This window comes from Antedon bifida, chromosome 10 (assembly GCF_963402885.1).
Source record: "Antedon bifida chromosome 10, ecAntBifi1.1, whole genome shotgun sequence".
NCBI lineage: Eukaryota > Metazoa > Echinodermata > Crinoidea > Comatulida > Antedonidae > Antedon > Antedon bifida.
Window position 1 is genome coordinate 5,497,021 of NC_136235.1, and position 19,026 is coordinate 5,516,046.

General features: G+C 34.3%; 1 protein-coding gene across 2 annotated transcripts in view; it reads right to left on the reverse strand.

Moving 5' to 3' along the window:
- Positions 1 to 18,509, reverse strand: part of LOC144854194 (small conductance calcium-activated potassium channel protein 2-like) — a 74,689-nt gene extending 56,180 nt beyond the window's left edge. Inside the window, exons 1-2 of one of the 2 annotated variants that reach the window (XM_078712099.1) lie at positions 18,309 to 18,509; positions 2,484 to 3,846 (exon numbers count right to left, since the gene is read on the reverse strand). In XM_078712099.1, the coding sequence (XP_078568225.1) occupies positions 2,484 to 3,281 (798 nt within the window). In that variant the 5' untranslated portion in view covers positions 3,282 to 3,846; positions 18,309 to 18,509. Of the gene's footprint in view, positions 1 to 2,483; positions 3,847 to 7,897; positions 7,933 to 18,308 lie in introns of those variants that run through there. The other variant, XM_078712100.1, reaches the window with a different exon arrangement.
- Between the last annotated feature and the right edge of the window lie 517 nt (positions 18,510 to 19,026).

Here is a 19,026-nt window from a genome sequence, read left to right on the forward strand (position 1 = left end):
GATTCAGTATAATAGAATAATCTTTCCTGCTTTTTTCTATATAACATCCCCTTCATTCGACTCGACGCGGAATATATTACGTATAAAACATGTATTTAATGAGAAACTGTCATTTGAAGCGGTTATTTATAGGCCAAATATTATACCCAGCGGTGAAATACTAAACAGGCAATACGAAGTAGTTAACAAAAGTTGATCGTTAAGTTAACTACAGTTCTGTACATTATATACCGTGATAGTCTTAATACCTGGTTATCTTCTTTTTGTTATCCGGACCGGCATAACGACGTAATACGAGATTGAAATAATGAAAGCTATTAACGCAATAGTGCAATGGACGAATATAGAGTAACACCTTATTTGATCTGAACAACAAGGTAAGATGAAAAATGTAAGATGAGAACTTCCCATTATAAATCTGGTAGTCATTTACGCAGAGCGCAGTAGTTTATTATAACGAAAAGACACATACGTCACATACGTAAACGCGAATGCATATTCGACATTTCATAATCACGTTACAGTGTTCACTCACGCGAATCATCAGGCAAGTACACTGATTTATAGTAAGGTAGTCAGAGAAAGTATGGTGGGTCTCCATAAGCTAGGTGCTATAAACATGTTTTACTCTTTCTTTTTCCAGAACAGAAACAGATATTAAAACCTTGTTTGACGCCGATAGCGTAGGGGCACTATGTAGCTTTCGATCTGCAAAGACCAGGACACATGGACTAGTTCCCATTGTGCGCATAAGGGGCAATGGAACGTATTTCCTCGCCCGATTACTCTCGAAGCAGTTTTCGTGGTTTATATGCTCACAATATTCTGACCCTAAGTCGTTTCAACCTGAAAGCTCCATACTATAGATTAGGATGAGTTGAAAGTTTAAAGGAGGAGCAACAGAGGAGACGTACGGCAGTGGCGGGACTAATAATAGTGAAATGAAGGGGAAGCCCTTTCCGTCCCCCCAAACGGGGTATATCATGTACAACGAGCAAGTGAGCGAGATACAGAACAGAACGCGAGAAGTATACGTTTAGCGCAACCGGTAAGCATGGCGAAAAAACGCGGGCGAAAGATTGGCGGAGGAGAGACACACGGCTGAATATGAATAGTAAACGACCGTCCGTGTATAATATTATCATCGAATATGCATTATCATGATCTGATGCATGGACGATTATACGGTTGCTGTATGCCAATCAAGAATCGAATTAGATGTAGAAACAATAAATCAGCATATATTAGCGTATGTAAAGAGCTGGGCTTTATGTAAATAACCTTCAGACCTCGTATAATTGCATACAGCAAAATTTCATACAAATCTCTATTTAAGTTATCACTACCTTCTACAAATAAACCATAAGTACATCATTTGTAAGGCAATCCTCTCAAAATTTAAAATCAAATTATTATTATAATTAGTTTCCACGCGTTATTATAATAACCTTTTATCAATTTATAAAAAGTACAATATTTGAGTATTGTGTAAATAAAGTTGCTATTATTAGTACAGTATTTATTATTTATCCTAATTAATATAAATAATCATTATTATTTATAGTAAATTATATTTAATTCCTCATTTAATTCTATTTTCATCAAGAGAACTTGTTGCCACTTGACAGCTAGATATAGACATAGTATACGGTTGTATAAAATATGATGGTATAAAACCTCTCGGGTTAGATATTAAAGATTTATTACAAGACTAGTTATTCCATTGCCGCAATATGCTTTTTCCGCATTGCTTAATGAAGCCGCATAAATAATGAAAACGGAAAGACCGCTCGTCGAGGAGAAAAAAGCTAGTCAACAACAAAGTAGGCGAATGTATAATGGGAGGCCTTTCAACGCCACAAGCTCATGTATAAAAAGAAGCGAGAAATGTTCAACACTTGAAATTGAAGGCCCCTCGTTATATCTACTACGTCATAATGTGTGCAGCAGCATATTAACATTAACAGCGTCTATGTACAGAAATATAACATATGTATGAGATGTATTATTACCATTTAGCTGTGAATATTTTGAGGTCGTGCATTGTAGAAGAATCCCAGCTTATCAAAATAATAAGCAATTATACGAGAGCGTGCTGATTACATTGTAACTGCCATCGGCGGCTATTGTTCGTTTACAACATAAAAAGCAATGGCTTATTACTACTACCTGGTGAAAATGTCATTCTACGGAATAAATTTCAAAATATAACTGCTTTGAATTATGAAATAACAAGGTTTTAATTATAATTTATAAGTCTGACATCGTAAGATTTCTCCGATAGTCTGCGAGATTATTTACGACGATACAGTGTAGAAATAATCCTCTCACGGGACTCATGATATTTCGCTAATACGTCGAATATTATACACAAAGACATATAGCAAATCGATACTGATATGAGAAAAGGGGTGACATGATTAACAGAATATTGATGAATAAGTAATATAAAAAAATGTGGAAAAAATATGAATATTACTTACCTTACTGTATACGAACCATGATAACTCTGTTTCAATTATCATAACTACTATTCCAAACATACCAACAATCAATGCATAATCACTTAGACGTTTCCGCTTTTCGAATATACTCTTTCGGATTCCTAAACGATAACTAGTTGAGTTATTATGGTGGCTCTTTTGCCGATTAGCAGCGAACGGCCTGTAGTCCTTTTTAGAATTGGCATCCTTCGAACCATTCTCCTTCATTTCAGAAGCGATCGATGGGTTGCGAAGGTGCCGAAATCGGGGCAAAGTCCCGTTGATGACTGCCGTGTTCCTGGCTATTTCTATAAAGGCGTTATTGTTTGCTGAACTGCTTTCATTGACGTTCGACGATGTTGGGCGCTTAGAATTTCCATGTGAGTGTTTACTATTTTCCCCAACGATTCTCTCGTTGCCCGATCGGGGAGCCACGGCGACTGTAACAGGATCAGAGTCCGCTATCTGCGGTGCCTCCGTCGTTGTATAGGGCCGACATGTACATTGGGGGAGAAGGGCAATATTCTCCTGTTGCGGCGGTTCTGGCAGATTGTGCGTCGTCGCTCTCGTCTGCCTACGATTGTGCTGCTGCTGCTCCTCGAACGATAATTTCATTCTGGATTCCATACCAGCGTTTCCAATTGAGTTTTTAACTTCAGTAGAGGGCGCAGTGTCTCCGCTTTTTCTGCGGATATTTTCTCTCGAGTCAATTCTCGCACTTTGACGCGCAGGACTGACATGCAGTACAGACATTTTCTGACTTCGAAGTTTATCTCCTTTTGTGTTTCGATTTTTCATTTGGTTATTTTATATGCATTTCTTTTATAAAAATAGTGTACATAGATCACTTCATTCCGACACGTCAAATAAATACATCACAGAATTTCGACAAAATAGTATCTTTCGGATCTGTTTGCAGTAGTCACCTTTTCCGTCGCATATTATTCCAGTACAGTAATTTCCAGTATCAATCTGCCAACGTACATTCAAAAGTCAAACAAGATTAAATTAAAATAAAATCAACAGAAACCGATAAGACGTACGCTACTGAAAATCCAATGTTTGATGTTTGCAACTGATGAAATCTTTAACTTAGTAGTAACAATATCTATCCATTATCAATGGCCATCTTATTTATTTTGCGGCAATCATAGGGGATTTAAAATCTCGTTGAAAGGTCATGTTTTGCAAAATGTGTACATAAAGACTCACCGACAATGTGAGCGCAATTGATGCAATTTACTAGGTGATCGGCATGACGATTTTACTGTAATCGTCATCATCTGAGAGTAGATAGTAAAAGCTAAAAAATCTGGATCCGGTGTATTGTGTATCTTCAATCTAGTAAATATTTGTCAGGCACCTGTGAAAAACAATAATTAGATAAATAAAAAATAAATTATTAGATTAATAACATATTCAAGAGCAATAAATACAACGTTATTTTTTCGTTTTAAAAACTGTGGATTTTTAAAATAAATTAATTATCGATTAAAGGAATAACATCACTGTAAACATCATCACCATCCTATAAGACAAGATCCTATTCATTCTTTGTGTTGTAATCGCCGTCATATTGATCGCGTATAATCATTATTATAAATACTCATTATTATATCACCTTTTTGTAGCCTTACTCTCCTGAAAATTACACCCGCTGTTTTCACTCTTCGAGAGTGGTTAAAATTGTCTGAAATAATCTAATCGCTTGAAGTAGTTCACTCTAATCAGTAAAAATTGCTAACACAGAGTGATTGAGTATTTTAAAAGTGGTCCTTAAAGACATTCCTCAATAAGCCTCCACTGACCACTCCCATGAATGAATTTTCACTCTAAAAGAGTTGTTTTTTTCACTCTTTTCCATCAAATAGAGGCGTTGACCCAAACGCCTCGTCGACAACTAAGCTATAACTTAACTAAACAAACAAACTAAAAATATGTATTTCGAATAAACACCAAAATATCATCATTAAGAAGAAAATGAATGTCTCAGGCCTTAGAAAATACTTGATTTAATCATGCCGACATGATTCAAGTAGAAGAAAGCATGGAGAGACAGATAAGCATAATAACAAATATAGCTAATGATAATATGCTATGGCGTCAACTTAGAAAGACTAACATTTTAGCATTATGATCATAACGCACGATTACAGTCGAAGAATTCAAAACAATTCACAAGACAACGAGAACTAAACGCTAGATCTGTAAATTTAGGTATGACGAAAATGCAAGACAATTATTATTGCAGTGTGATTTTCATTTTTGCAGTATAATAGTTTAAGTACACTTTAATTGAACTGTAGGCCTACTTATTGCTGGGGTCCTCGTGAGATAAGGTCTATAGCTAGGACCCCAGCAATAAGTACGGTACCGTATACGGTAAGTCAACATGTACCAGATCTGTTTTATACGTATGTCAAATTGCGCGAGGTGTCGACGAGTGTCTCATTCAAGTCAAATGTAAATTTATAAATAAATATTAATCAACGTTTACATACTACATATTCATATACAAAAGCCCACTTCTATCTCACTAATCTGCTTTTCCACCCAGGTTTGTTTTTCTCTTGCTAACGAACACTTATTTTTGCCTCCCACGCTCGTCGCGATAGTTTACAGTTTTGCTAAAATAATTAATTTTTGTTTTAAACATTATGAAAGAATATGTTAAATTGATGTAAATTCAACTTTGCTTATGCCGCTATAGATTTTTATTTGGCTTAAATTGTGTTGTAGGCTTATGTTAAATGTTGAAATATAGATACCAGAATATGTTCATAAGTGTAAAATAACTAAATTAGGCGTTTTATCCTAACTAATTGTTCAAGGTAAATTTATAAACGGTGACGTTCGACTAAGCACCACCCTTCACAGTTAATTTCATGGACACAATGATGCAGTTAATAATCAAAATAATGCCACGTTAGTACACTATCTGAATATCAGCTCACAAGATTCCTGGGATACTTGTCTCTACCACACGGCACCGATTACGCCTCTAAAGAACCACTCTACCACAAGTCACCCCTTTATCTGTATATACTTTGCAGTAAGGACCGACCTCAAAGAGTCAATGAAGACTGAATTATTATTAATATAGGCTTACTACCAGAAGGACACACTCTACTACGGTACTCATGGAAGAAATTAAATAGAGGAGTATATGCACATAACTCAATTTAATCAGTATTTGTGAATTAGCACCAATAAATCAACATGTATAATTACCCGATGATGTTTTCCACTTAACTATTTGTAAGCAGATTTTAGTAGGACTGCTCAATTTCACATCATACGTTCTGTTATGGTTTTGCCGCCCCCAATAGACGACTATTTCAATTATTTAACAAGCCTTTTTGGTGAACGATTACGATTACTCGATGTTTTCATAATTCTGAAAATGTCTGTGTTTCTCTCCCTGAATCGGAAACGCATTATAGCAGACGTACTGTATATGCGTGATAATTTTTTATCACAATTTGAGAGGAAAATGCATTCAAAATAATTGGTATATTTCAAAAGTATAGAACATTATGCGAGTATTCATATTATAACACCACACATATAAAAAAAAACGTAATATCAGGGAAAAATAACAATTCAAATTTTTACGCGGTCGCTCGCCGTCGTGATGAAGGATGGGCCTATACCCGATTACTAAATGTAAAATCCTACGTTGGGGATTGACACGACAAAGTGACATGATAAATAATAAATTACATATAAACAAACAATCTAATAATATTTGCATCGTTTACCGTACCGGAAGTACATTATTATCCCCCCACCCTCCACACAAAAATAGTCTGTCCCGCAGTGTATTCGTAAATAAGTACCACAGTGTACCCGTTAATCCAGACGAAGAACCGCGGCTGTATTAGGCGTGTCGTACAAAAATGGAATACTGCAAATCGAGTGCACCGACGTTTTGCGCGTCCCTCTTTTTTTTTAATAAACAAGGGGTAGGCCTACTCAGTAAACCTCTCTTTTGTTACCGTACCTCTATAAAGGGGAACTTTCCCCAACAAAAAAGTATTAACACTACTACAGTACAGCTAACCCCTATTCAGGAGAGACTGATGGGAGTTCTACAGTTCTGCATCTGACAATCAAAGAGCAAACCGATGGTTGTGAAAAAAAGAACACGATGGTATGAAAGAATAAACAAATTATATATGCATAAAGTTCAATAGCGACATTTATTTTCTCCAACCACACTACCATACTCTACTGTTCTTATTTCAAGGCGTGTCCACAGTTCTAAATCAAACGATGAATCATGTAGGGGTGAATCATACTCAATGTGCTCAACATTATCATCAGTGGTACCGTTGCATACATTATAACAATTATAGTCTACCGTATAATATCAATTAATGCTTATTTCGGCACCGCTATATACCCTGAATCTGTCAACACCACCGACGCATTTGGCCTAAATACGAATATAGCTACCAAGAGTTTGTGATTATGCATTATTTTACCATTTTGAAAACAGCACATCTGTTAACTTTCACATTTTAAGAGCAGACACATGAACCGTTCTAGTTTAAAGAAATCAAAGTACAGTTCAAATGGTGTAACTCTGTTCTGTAACTGGTAGGTTAGGGGTTAAAGGGTAACTCCGCCGGGTATAAATTGTTTATCAAATATAAACAATTGGTAAAACCTCACTTATTTTTCGACAGCGGTAGAGAAGTTATGCACCATTTTTGTAATGGCCTTATTTCACGATGCTCGTTCTGTACCACTGACGAAAATAAGTGGAATTTATTATCGATGTTGTTGCAAAGGCTTATTATATTTGTGTATAGAAAATAATATTCAAACATCCTTTAAATAAACTGATTAGATTCTGGTAACAGATAGCCCAGTTTACTGGAAACTGGAATTAACACAAATTAGATTTCATTTATTTATTTTCTTAGTTTACATTGTTATCACTAACTAATAATTACTATTCTTGAGACAGAAGTGATTGCATTCTATGAGCTCTTGACATATTAAAACAAAATCAAACAACAGCTCTATACATTTAAATTTGTTTACAAAACAAGGACAAAGAGATAACAAACAATATATAAAAAGATAAGTCCATAACTATACTGAGTAGGCCTAAATAAAGCATTTGTGGTAGAGATTTAAGACAGTGATTTAGGCCTAAGATTATCTGAAGAAGACATCCGGTAGGCCTACTTTAAAAATCATTTCTAGTGACAAATTCTGCAAGGCAACCGTGGTGAACTGTATCAAAATTGTACCTACTGTAGGTGAGAAACCAAAGATTGCTGTAGGCTATACTACAGAAATAGCTGTTACAAACGATTCGACTTTCTACGGATGAGGCTATACGTTTCAAACGTAGGTGTATGGTAATACATGCTAGCTATAATGAAGATATTGATACCCACCTTTCGTAAGTACGTTACCTCCTCATAGATACAACGGTTATCTTTAAATACAGAAATGAAAATAACTTAAGCCTACAAAACGTAAACCACGCCCTCTATAATTGAAAACGTAAAACAATAATTTTCTTTTTAGTGACCTGTTGTGATAACATATTCTCGTACATCCACACAGTGACGTTAGGGAATTATCTAATTCAATATGTATGTTAATTATCGAAATTATTTTTTTTATTAGAGGCAGCGCTTTGTGCATAATTGCTTTTCAAAAATCTGTTTGATGCACTGTACTTTTTCGTCGAATTGAATTCAAGAAAAAACGATATCTGGTGTTTTTTTTTAAACGATGCTATTGTATACCTGGTGTTTTTTTTAACGATGCTATTGTAAATATAATCCTTTTTTATGTATGAAGGCAGAAAATAATATAATGTTATACCTCCATGGTATGTACAACGCTTAGGTTTCACGACAATGCATAAGATATATCAAGGAAAGATCTATCGACAGAACTGGTAAAAATTATCTAAAACTGTAAAATTATAGGCAGGTATCTGTACCGTTTTATACTTTATCTTAAGGCCAATTTACACAGACGAGCAGTAACGGGCAAAACAATATAGAATCTATGTTACCCTATTTATTATGACCATTTACACAAAACGCAGAGCGCGGATGGGAGGTTTCCGATCAGGATGATTCTACGTGGGACAAGCTACGCGGTTTTCCGCTTACCGTTACCGCTCGTCTGTGTAAATTGGACCTTTTAGTTGTCGTGGTTGAAATATATCGTCTCAAACTTTGCGCAACATAGAGCACGTTTGTCTACAGACATGATGCAGCAGTTCTCATCCCGTCCATTCATAAAGACGCCGTAATGTCTTTTCACGTATCATGATATCATTGAATAATAGTATTGTGACAATTCACATTTAAGTGTACATCACTCTCTTTACTTATGTCCTATCAATAAAAGTGCGTTCTTAATATCACGTACGGTTATATTACGCCGGCTCTTACACAAGACAATTATGATTATAAATTTAAATTTCTGACTATGAAATCAAGATGACTTTAAGAAACATTTGAGATAACAGTACGTTTTGTTTTGTAATGTTTTCTGAAGAGACACAGTTGTTTAAATTACATGCCGATAGGCCTTGATGCAATTATAATGCAACTAAAAAATCAAAGTAAACCTAACACAAGTACATTTGATAATAATAAAAGTACAATTATACAATACAAATTAAACAACAAATCTATTTGGCATCTTTATGTTAAAATTGCAGTTTCTCGAATCTACTAATATTAATACAAAATGGCACGCTTACATTGGACTTCGTTTTCATATCGCATAAGGCAGCTATAACGTAAATACATTGCAATAACATTTATAAGAACGTTAGCATCTTTAATAAAATTCATAAAGCACTTGACATTTTTACAATAACACATACAAAACGGGTTAAAAATTAAAATAGATTTATGAACTTGATAAATATAAATAACAACATATCCATTGTAAATCCTGCCGGTGTCTAGATTTCAGAATAGTTCACCAGGTGGTGGGGATAATAGGCAAAAACAACATTGTAAATGTTACGTTAATTAAATTTTTAAAAACAAGACATAAGCTACTCGCCTTCAAGAGAAAGGTAAGGAGATTACATTCGTGTCCACCAAGGTTGAAAGAAAAAGTAAAAATTCTCTAGAAAAGGAAGATGGAGAGCAAAATAATATCCACCAAAATTGACACCTTTGATCACCAGAATACAAGAGGAAGATGGGGAGCAAAATCATATTCACCAAAATTGACAGCTTTGATCTCTAGAATACCAGAGGAAGATGGAGAGCAAAATCATATCCACCAAAATTGACAGCTTTGATCTCTAGAATACCAGAGGAAGATGGAGAGAAAATCATATCCACCAAAATTGACACCTTTGATCTCCAGAATACTAGAGGAAGATGGAGAGAAAATCATATCCACCAAAATTGACACCTTTGATCTCTAGAATACCAGAGGAAGATGGAGAGAAAATCATATCCACCAAAATTGACACCTTTGATCTCCAGAATACTAGAGGAAGATGGAGAGAAAAATCATATCCACCAAAATTGACAGCTTTGATCTCTAGAATACCAGAGGAAGATGGAGAGAAAATCATATCCACCAAAATTGACACCTTTGATCTCCAGAATACTAGAGGAAGATGGAGAGCAAAATCATATCCACCAAAATTGACACCTTTGATCTCCAGAATACCAGAGGAAGATGGACAGCAAAATCATATCCACCAAAATTGACACCTTTGATCTCCAGAATACCAGAGGAAGATGGAGAGAAAAATCATATCCATCAAAATGTAACCTCTCCAGCCAGAGACGTACATGACGCAAGCACTACTTTTACGGTCACTCTTAACTCTACGGTCGCTCTTCAATCTTCTATCGAGAGTCTTCAATCCGATTAAAGATTGAAATAGTTCAATAGGATAACAAGATACCCTTTCAATAAATTAGGTCTATATGCTAACCATATAAGTAATATTTACAATGCTATTTTAATTAAATTTGTTTTTGATCTTAGCAAAAACTAATTAATGGTAATGGTATAAGTATTGTTTCATTTGTGACGTCAGTCACCGTTTGTGTGCCACCGATCCTATACTTTGTTTCAGTCGATTAATTTTCAACAATCGAATGTCGGATAATGTTTGCTTCTCACTATGTAAACTTGAGTATTTAATTTCAATCAAATTCGCGGTTGCCCGACAACTTCTTGCTGATATTATACATGCAACTCATTTTAAAGACATATCGTTGCTCTATGTAGGCCTATATAATTCGCTTGTTGATATATTTAGGGTTGTTTGTTACTCTCCAGGTCATAACATATCCTGATATAATAAGCTAATTAATCGCCTGGACGATTACGTCACATAAATATTCAGTAATAATGCTACAGGCTATACATAACACTTGCTGATAATGACTTATGTAACTCAGTTAAAGACATAGGCCTATTCCTGCCATTTCTGTGAGTTTATAAACTATATGTTGATCATTTTTCATCACGGTTGATGGTTAACTAGACTATACAAATAAGACCCAACTAGAAATATTTACTTGCATAAAGGAACAGACACACGATATAAACCTGTAAGTTAAGACTCAAAATGCATGAATGCTCGGGGAATCATGCGGATGCATTAATACTGACAAAACATCGTATTTTCACACAGTTCTCAACAACTATTAGCGATGCATCCCGAAACGGAATGCGTGACGGGCGTTACCCGAGAGCGCATCATACGCAATGAAGCGTCATGTGAAAGAAGCTTGGACAGGTCTAGTGTTACGACAGCCTACAATATATAACCGTCTTCAGCAGCTGTCATCTATTCTTTTATCCTTTTAAAGAAAAACTTCACCAGTTAACTAGTTTACAATTATGTTATTTGTATTACTGAAATGTAAACTGGGAGATAGAAACTGAATAAACACGGTAGAGTAATTATAAATAACAAAAAAATAAATCTGCTTTTGAATCAGAACCAAGTACGATTGCGATAGACAAACATGTAGAATCAATTTTAAAACAACACTGAATGCAATTTGTGGTGATTGAATGGGAATTCTATTCTCTTATACATTTCTTACACGTCATATTATTTTGCTTTCAAATGCATTGTCATAAGCGTTTAAAAGTGTATACTTGTTTTTTGATATTTGCAAATAAAAATGTTGTCAAATTTAGCATTTAGCATGCCAGGACATTCAACAGTGTATTGTTATGTTGAAATAGATATGTTGATTCGGTTTTGTTTCAAGTTTTAACTGACCTTTTTTATATAAGAGATCAAATGCAAGAAACGCAAGAAAATAGTAGCATTAATGTGGATTTGGTTGTTCTGACGTCATACTAATGCTCATGAGAGTATTTTCTAGTCTTAAATGTGTCTTGTTTATTCAGTTGGTGAACTGTATACGTATAAAATCAATCTCAGTAATACATGTCAGTTACTTTATTGATCTGTTCAACTCCTCCACTACTACACGTTGGTATAGGATGTGGAGGTGTAGTAAGCATAAGTTAACAACGTAGTGAGATATTTTGCCATGGGCTTCAAAGTCAAAGGAGTTATCATATAACAGAAAGAGTGACATTTCACTCTTACCTGCTTATATAAAGTAGAGTGAGCTACAGTGCAAGGGGCTTAAAAGTCGAAGTAGTTATCGTATAACAGAAAGAGTTAAATTTCACTCTTAACTGCTTATAAAGTTGAGTGAGTTACAGTGCCGGAGCTTAAAGGTCAAAGTTTATCGTATAAAATATGAGAGTGAAATTTCACTCTTGCGTGCTTATAAAGTAGAGTCAGTTACAGTGCAAGGGGCTTAAAAGTCAAAGCAGCTATCGTATGACAGAAAGAGTGAAATTTCACTCTTGCGTGCTTATAAAGTAGAGTGAGTTACAGTGCAAGGGGCTTAAAAGTCAAAGTTTTTCGTATAAAATAAAGAGTGAAATTTCACTCTTGCGTGCTTATAAAGTAGAGTTACAGTGCCGGAGCTTAAAGACCTGTCAAAGTTTATCGTATAAAATATGAGAGTGAAATTTCACTCTTGTGTGCTTATAAATAGTTTTTTCCCTCGATTGAAAATACAGGTACCTTGAACAACCCTGTTTGTGATGATAACGATGAACATGATACAGCTATAATACAGTAAGCATTTTACAGAAAAGTTTATGAAAAAATCTGATAATTAAAAGCTAAAGAAGACCTGAATAGAAGATCAAAACATCATTTAAAGCCGAATTAAATGAATTGCATTAATGATGGAAGATTCAGATATGATCTACAGTATTTAACCCACTTTTTATTTTTAGAATGACTAGACGGCAAATCTTATTTATCTGCATTTGAGTCGATCAATCTACATTTTATATTGTATATTATAATATAGGCATAATTCTTTCCTAATCTTAATTTGAATATTTGCAAACCGAGAAAGAAATTGAAAAGAAGGCAGGAAGCTGTAATGAATGCCCGTTCAAATATTGGTTCCAATCTAGTTTTTTGTTGTAAATTGAATAATAAAAAAGTGTTCTCTCCTTAATTCCTTAAATTGTATTAAAGTATAATCAAAACATGTTTTTATTATACTGAAATAAAAGTGGGTGAAATCCCTACAAAAGAGAAAAATTGTATAACCATTTAAGCAGGGGTTGGAGGGTGGGTGGGGCTACATGTTAAGGACCGATAGTGTAAAATATTTCTGGGTGCAAACTGATCGGGTGTGGTGGGATTGTTTTGTTTTTCTTATACCTAATTTGTTAAACTTTGTTATGTAGGCCTAATACTTAGTTAGTGTTATCATTCCTAATAGAAAGAAACAAATATCTGTTCCAATACTGACTACAAGGTGTTATGGATACCTTAGGGGCTTTTTATTTCGGTTATCAGACGTGTATTAATATTTTTTACGGGTTTTAAATTAAGTTTCTAATTTCTACGATACCCATTTGTTGGGATTCATGGTTTTAGTTCTTTTAAATGTTGTATTAATCGACATCTTGATCAAATCCAAATCCAAAAAAAAAATGATTATTCGTTCAAATAATTAACCACTAGCCGTTGAAAACTTGTAACTGTTTAATGTTTGACTCTCTTGAGTAATATAAAACGGTACAGAGCCCGTAGGTTTAATTAACAGCGAAATCCTTAATAATATCTTGAGCGGTGATTATATTTCCCATGAGTCTGGTTTCACTTCATGACGTATGGACGTTGTCTTTCTCAAATCAACCTACAATTATTGAGTGTTTAGTAATTAATTATCTTTCTAGTTGATTTTCTTTCTCTGCATCACTAAATTTGTGTATTAAATGGTTTAAATCTATTTGATCACCGATGAAGTGATAATACGCCAACGCCCATACTATTGATGATAATGATGATGATATGGATGAGAATCATGATATCGTGATCATAATCATCATCCTTGTTAATCGTTAATAGTTTTGAAGTGCAAAAAAACTCAAACGTCTCGAATCGATAGAAAAACAAGTTAAAAAGATCAAGAAAAAACAAGAAAGGGAAAGTTCATACCAAACCAAGGTAGGCCTGGGGATACGTCCCTTTCGCTAACCAGTTTTCGAACTAATGAATTGCGGTTAGAACCAGTTTAGTTTCGGCTTTCTGAGGACCCCGGCACCTCGTTATTATCTATTATTAATTATGATGATCATTCATGATCATCTTAATCATGACGATCATCATTATCATCATCATGATCACAATGAATAGGTACTGACGATCATATTACTAAGCATCTTTACCAAAATCTGACATTGAAGTATACCGTTATATCAGTGAAGAGTGAGTTTACACTTCCGTGGTTATAAGGTGCATAACAACTAGCCAATCACACAGTCGGTTAATTTGTATTACATCATTCAATGCGTTTTATAGATAAGTTGCATATGATGCTATCACAAACGAATGTAGGTGGTTACCAGATATATGTTGGGCCATTTAAGGTTGTTTGCATCCTTTATAATTATATCCAAATAGGTTACATAGTTGTATATTCGGTATTAAAAAATGAGATATACGCGCTTCTTATCATCAAGAAACCTAATGGAAGGCCTATTATTGTGCTTATAATAGCTTAAACGAATAATTTCTATTCTAGCGATAATGTCTTACAATCAATATAGTATTAGTAAAAATTGTACAATTTTTATATTTTATTCAGATACCTCTTTCAGAATACAGTTATTTAGCCTATTGATATGTGGTTATGTTTCTGTTGTTAGATGCCTATTTTAAAATAAAAGAATAGCCTGCTAAAAAATGTCATTATTTCAATATTAAACGTCTTAAACTCAAATAACCTACAAATAACCATGGAGGAAATTTACATATGGAGTATATATATATATATATCCTCCATGAAATAACCTACAAAGATAAATTTAGAGAAACAAAATTAATATAAACGTGTGAATTTAATTTCTCAAATTTAAAAAATTGTATTGATTGATTGATTGATTGGTTGATTGATTGACGACGACTCCGTTACCTATATCTTGATTTTTATATAAATTAGGCCTACATATTTATTACAAAAATGTTGATTATCAATAAAAAATAAATTGAACTTCAATATCAAATGAAAATTAAGAGTGTGGGTGGCCATGGGAAAATAAGGCTCTATGAAGAGCTTTTAACTTAGAAAACAATTTCTCGAATTTACAAATTAAAATACGAATTCAATATACAAAATATACAAAAACAAAATAGAAAATAATTTATGCTCCTTTTCCAATCAGTAACAATATAGGATGATTCTTTTGAAAATATTTGGTTTATCTATCTATTACAATTTGTGATAAAAAACAAATGTGATGCGAAAAATAAAAGTAATCTCAGCATTTCGGCGCTTCAGGCTGTAACATTTCTACTAACATTTCCGTGTCAATATCTATTTTACACGATCGGATTTAGCAGCAGAAGCGGCATAATAGTATGTGTTCATACTGCTATTTAAAGTTCGCGTGCATTTTATTGAGAAGGAATATAATTGTAACGCTAGAAAATGCAATGTAAAATAACGAAAATGGAGAAATTTAACAGAATCAGCATAATATGCGTTCAGACGATCATGATGTAAATATTCGATGTAATTGTACATTGACTGACGACAATAAGGCAATTCTAACTCTTAGGAATTATATCAAACCGACGTACAAACAGACACAAATTAAGATAAATTTTTCCCTATATAGGCCTACAAGTCTGTAATGGACAGACTAATGGGTTGACGAATTAATGAAGGATATACCAGAAAACCGACCCCGACCAACATAGATACATACTGTAGTATGACTGGCTATTCTAACAACAACTGGCTATAATTTAACCGATTGAATGAATGCTGGCGATGGAATATAGCCTATTATTGTTAGTAAATGGTTAAAATTAGAATGTAAAACTTACCATTATGTTGTTATTTTAAAATGTGTAGATATTGAGGAGACGTTTCTTTCATATTATTGACATGACGATCATCATGACGTCAGACTTAATTACTTAAATGCAGTTTTACTACCTAGCCCATCGGTTAGGTAAAACGGCATTAGACAAGATTTACAGGCTTGATGAAACAGATGTAATTCCGGTTACAAATCCTAGTTTCTATCCGCATTAGATATGATTAATGTTACACACCCGGTGGTTTTAATTCGGACAGTAATTATAGGCCTAACAAATCAGAAATGGACTTATGCAAATGGTTGTATAATTCCAAAGCGTAGACCAGCATTAGTTTCAGAATTTAATTGGAGGTCGTAGCGATCTGGGTGAAGATGTGTCCAAGAAATGCAAATTCGATTTCTGTTGACTTGAAATGACCTCATTTCTATTTTTTTAAATTGTGTGCTGTGTCTAACATTTGACATCTCTACTCATTCGAGAAGCTGTTGCCATTTCGTATCCCGGCTGTTCCATACCAACTCATACAAATAAACATTACACGTAAAACATAAACGGTAACAAAACAAACAAGATAGACCTTTATTTTACCATCTTCGCTCATGTTGACATTGTTCCGATTGTCCCAGCGTCGTGTTTCTAGATTCCACTCACCTTCTGTTAAAGAAGGATCTTGTTTAGCCAGTAAGTTTTGGTGACATTACACGGATTATGTCGACGTATCACGATAATGTGGTCGTATATTTTCATGGGCTTATAATATGTTTTATATTATTGCTTAATCATCTTTCAGCACTTAAAACTTCATTTTGAGATGTTCAATAGCGTAATGTAATTTCAACGTACACAAACGGATTATGCATTAATAATTATCAAAGCAATAATATGCATTAACAACGGACAATAACCGTGATAGTAATAAGCCAGAAACATTGATATTGCTATTGTTAGTATAGTATATCGAACAAAGAATATAGGCTTTAGCATGTAGGTTCAATCGTGAGCGAGCCACGTATGATTTTTAAATAAACTATATAATTCAACATCTTTTGGGTGCTTTTAAACAGTTTGCTAAAAAAGAAATACATGCGGAATACTGTATTGGATGCATTGATAATACATACAAGAATAGGTCTATCGAGAATGGGGTCCTCCTAAATACCAAGACCTACCAAGACCTACCAAGACCTACCAAGAACTACCAAGACCTACCAAGACCTGTCAATTTAAAGTGTTAATTTAACGAAATATGATATATATATAGACTTCTAATAGCATTTCCAACAATAAAACCTCAATTTTAGCGCTATATAGACACAAAAAATGTTAAATAATCGACAAGCTTCGCGTTCGCGAAACGAACTGAGTTGATGCATACATTGCGTCACAAATGTTCGTATTGCGTCAACTAGTATGACCTACCAAGAACTACCAAGACCTGTCAATTTAAAGTGTTATTTTAACGAAATATAATATATATAGACTTCTAATAGCTTTTCAAACAATAAAACCTCAATTGTAGCGCGATATAGACACCAAAAATGGTAAATGTAGGCCTACGACCCAGTAGGCCTATGACAGGAGAACTGCGTCGAGTGTCAGTGAGCCATACTAGTTGACGCAATACGGACATTTGTGACGCAATGTATGCATCAACAACTCAGTTCATTTCACGAAGCTTGTCGATTATTTAACATTTTCGTAACATTTTTGGTGTCTATATCGCGCTGAAATTGAGGTTTAATTGTTGGAAATGCTATTAGAAGTCTATATATATCATATTTCGTTAAAATAACACTTTAAATTGACAGGTCTTGGTAGTTCTTGGTAGGTCATACTAGTTGACGCAATACGGACATTTGTGACGCAATGTATGCATCAACTCAGTTCGTTTCGCGAACACGAAGCTTGTCGATTATTTAACATTTTTGGTGTCTATATCGCGCTAAAATTAAGGTTTTATTGTTGGAAATGCTATTAGAAGTCTATATATATCATATTTCGTTAAATTAACACTTTAAATTGACAGGTCTTGGTAGTTCTTGGTAGGTCTTGGTAGTTCTTGGTAGGTCTTGGTATTTAGGAGGACCCCGAGAATGTATGATTTTATTTTCCACGGCGATCATTATAATAATAGTTAAGCACCGTGCTGAAATGCTAATTACACCACAGGCTTCATTTATAGACTACTTTGAGCACATACTCCAAATACGTTATCAAATCCTATAAAAACGGTAACGCTGTTTGAATCCGTTTTAACAAATAGACATGGTTTGCTATTCAAAAACAGTTTTTATAAGCCTAATTAAAATTGTTTACTGTTTTACCCCGGAACTAAAAAAATATTGGCAATACCATGGTAATACTAAAACATGCTAAGGATAGCATAGCATGCATACGATCCTTATTCCTACCTTGTATCTCTTTCCATAAAACCGGTCTGTAATTCCGAAAAATAATGATCAGAGTATAGAACACAATATGTATATATTTATTGTTTCCGTGATGGCATTAATATCAACAACAGTCATTCGAATGAGTGTACGCCGGTCTCCAAACAGAGACTCGTCGTAATTACGTATGCACTCGTCCAATAGTCAATCAAAGTGAGTGGCTGCTCAGTACAGATGCTTCCCTACTACTGAATAACGTTCATTGCGTTCACATCGCAATGATAACTAATGTCAACGCGTTGACTTTTACTTCGCTACTCAATCTTACGGTGTAACGACATCATTGTGATCATGACAGGTAGCTTAAGTAATAATTCATAATCCACTGTTTTAACCAGTTTAGTTTATTGAAAACGCAATAATATTGTCGTAAGGAGTTGATTTACACTGGTACTGCTATGCCCTAGCGTTCGGACAGTGACACGGTTATTTTCACATTACAACTGACCCCGTTAATGTTTCAACGTGTTTATAAAAAACATTTTTTTCTCTGAAAATCATACGAAATTAGACCATTCTTACTAATTAAGTCATAGATTTAAAAGTGCCTGTATACATATAGCTTACAATACAGCATAATTGCCTTGAATAATTGTCAATTTCGGTATTATCTGTTTTCCAAATAACATCTGGTGTAGCGTTAAACAATATTAATACAGTGTCTATGTTGATTAGTTTT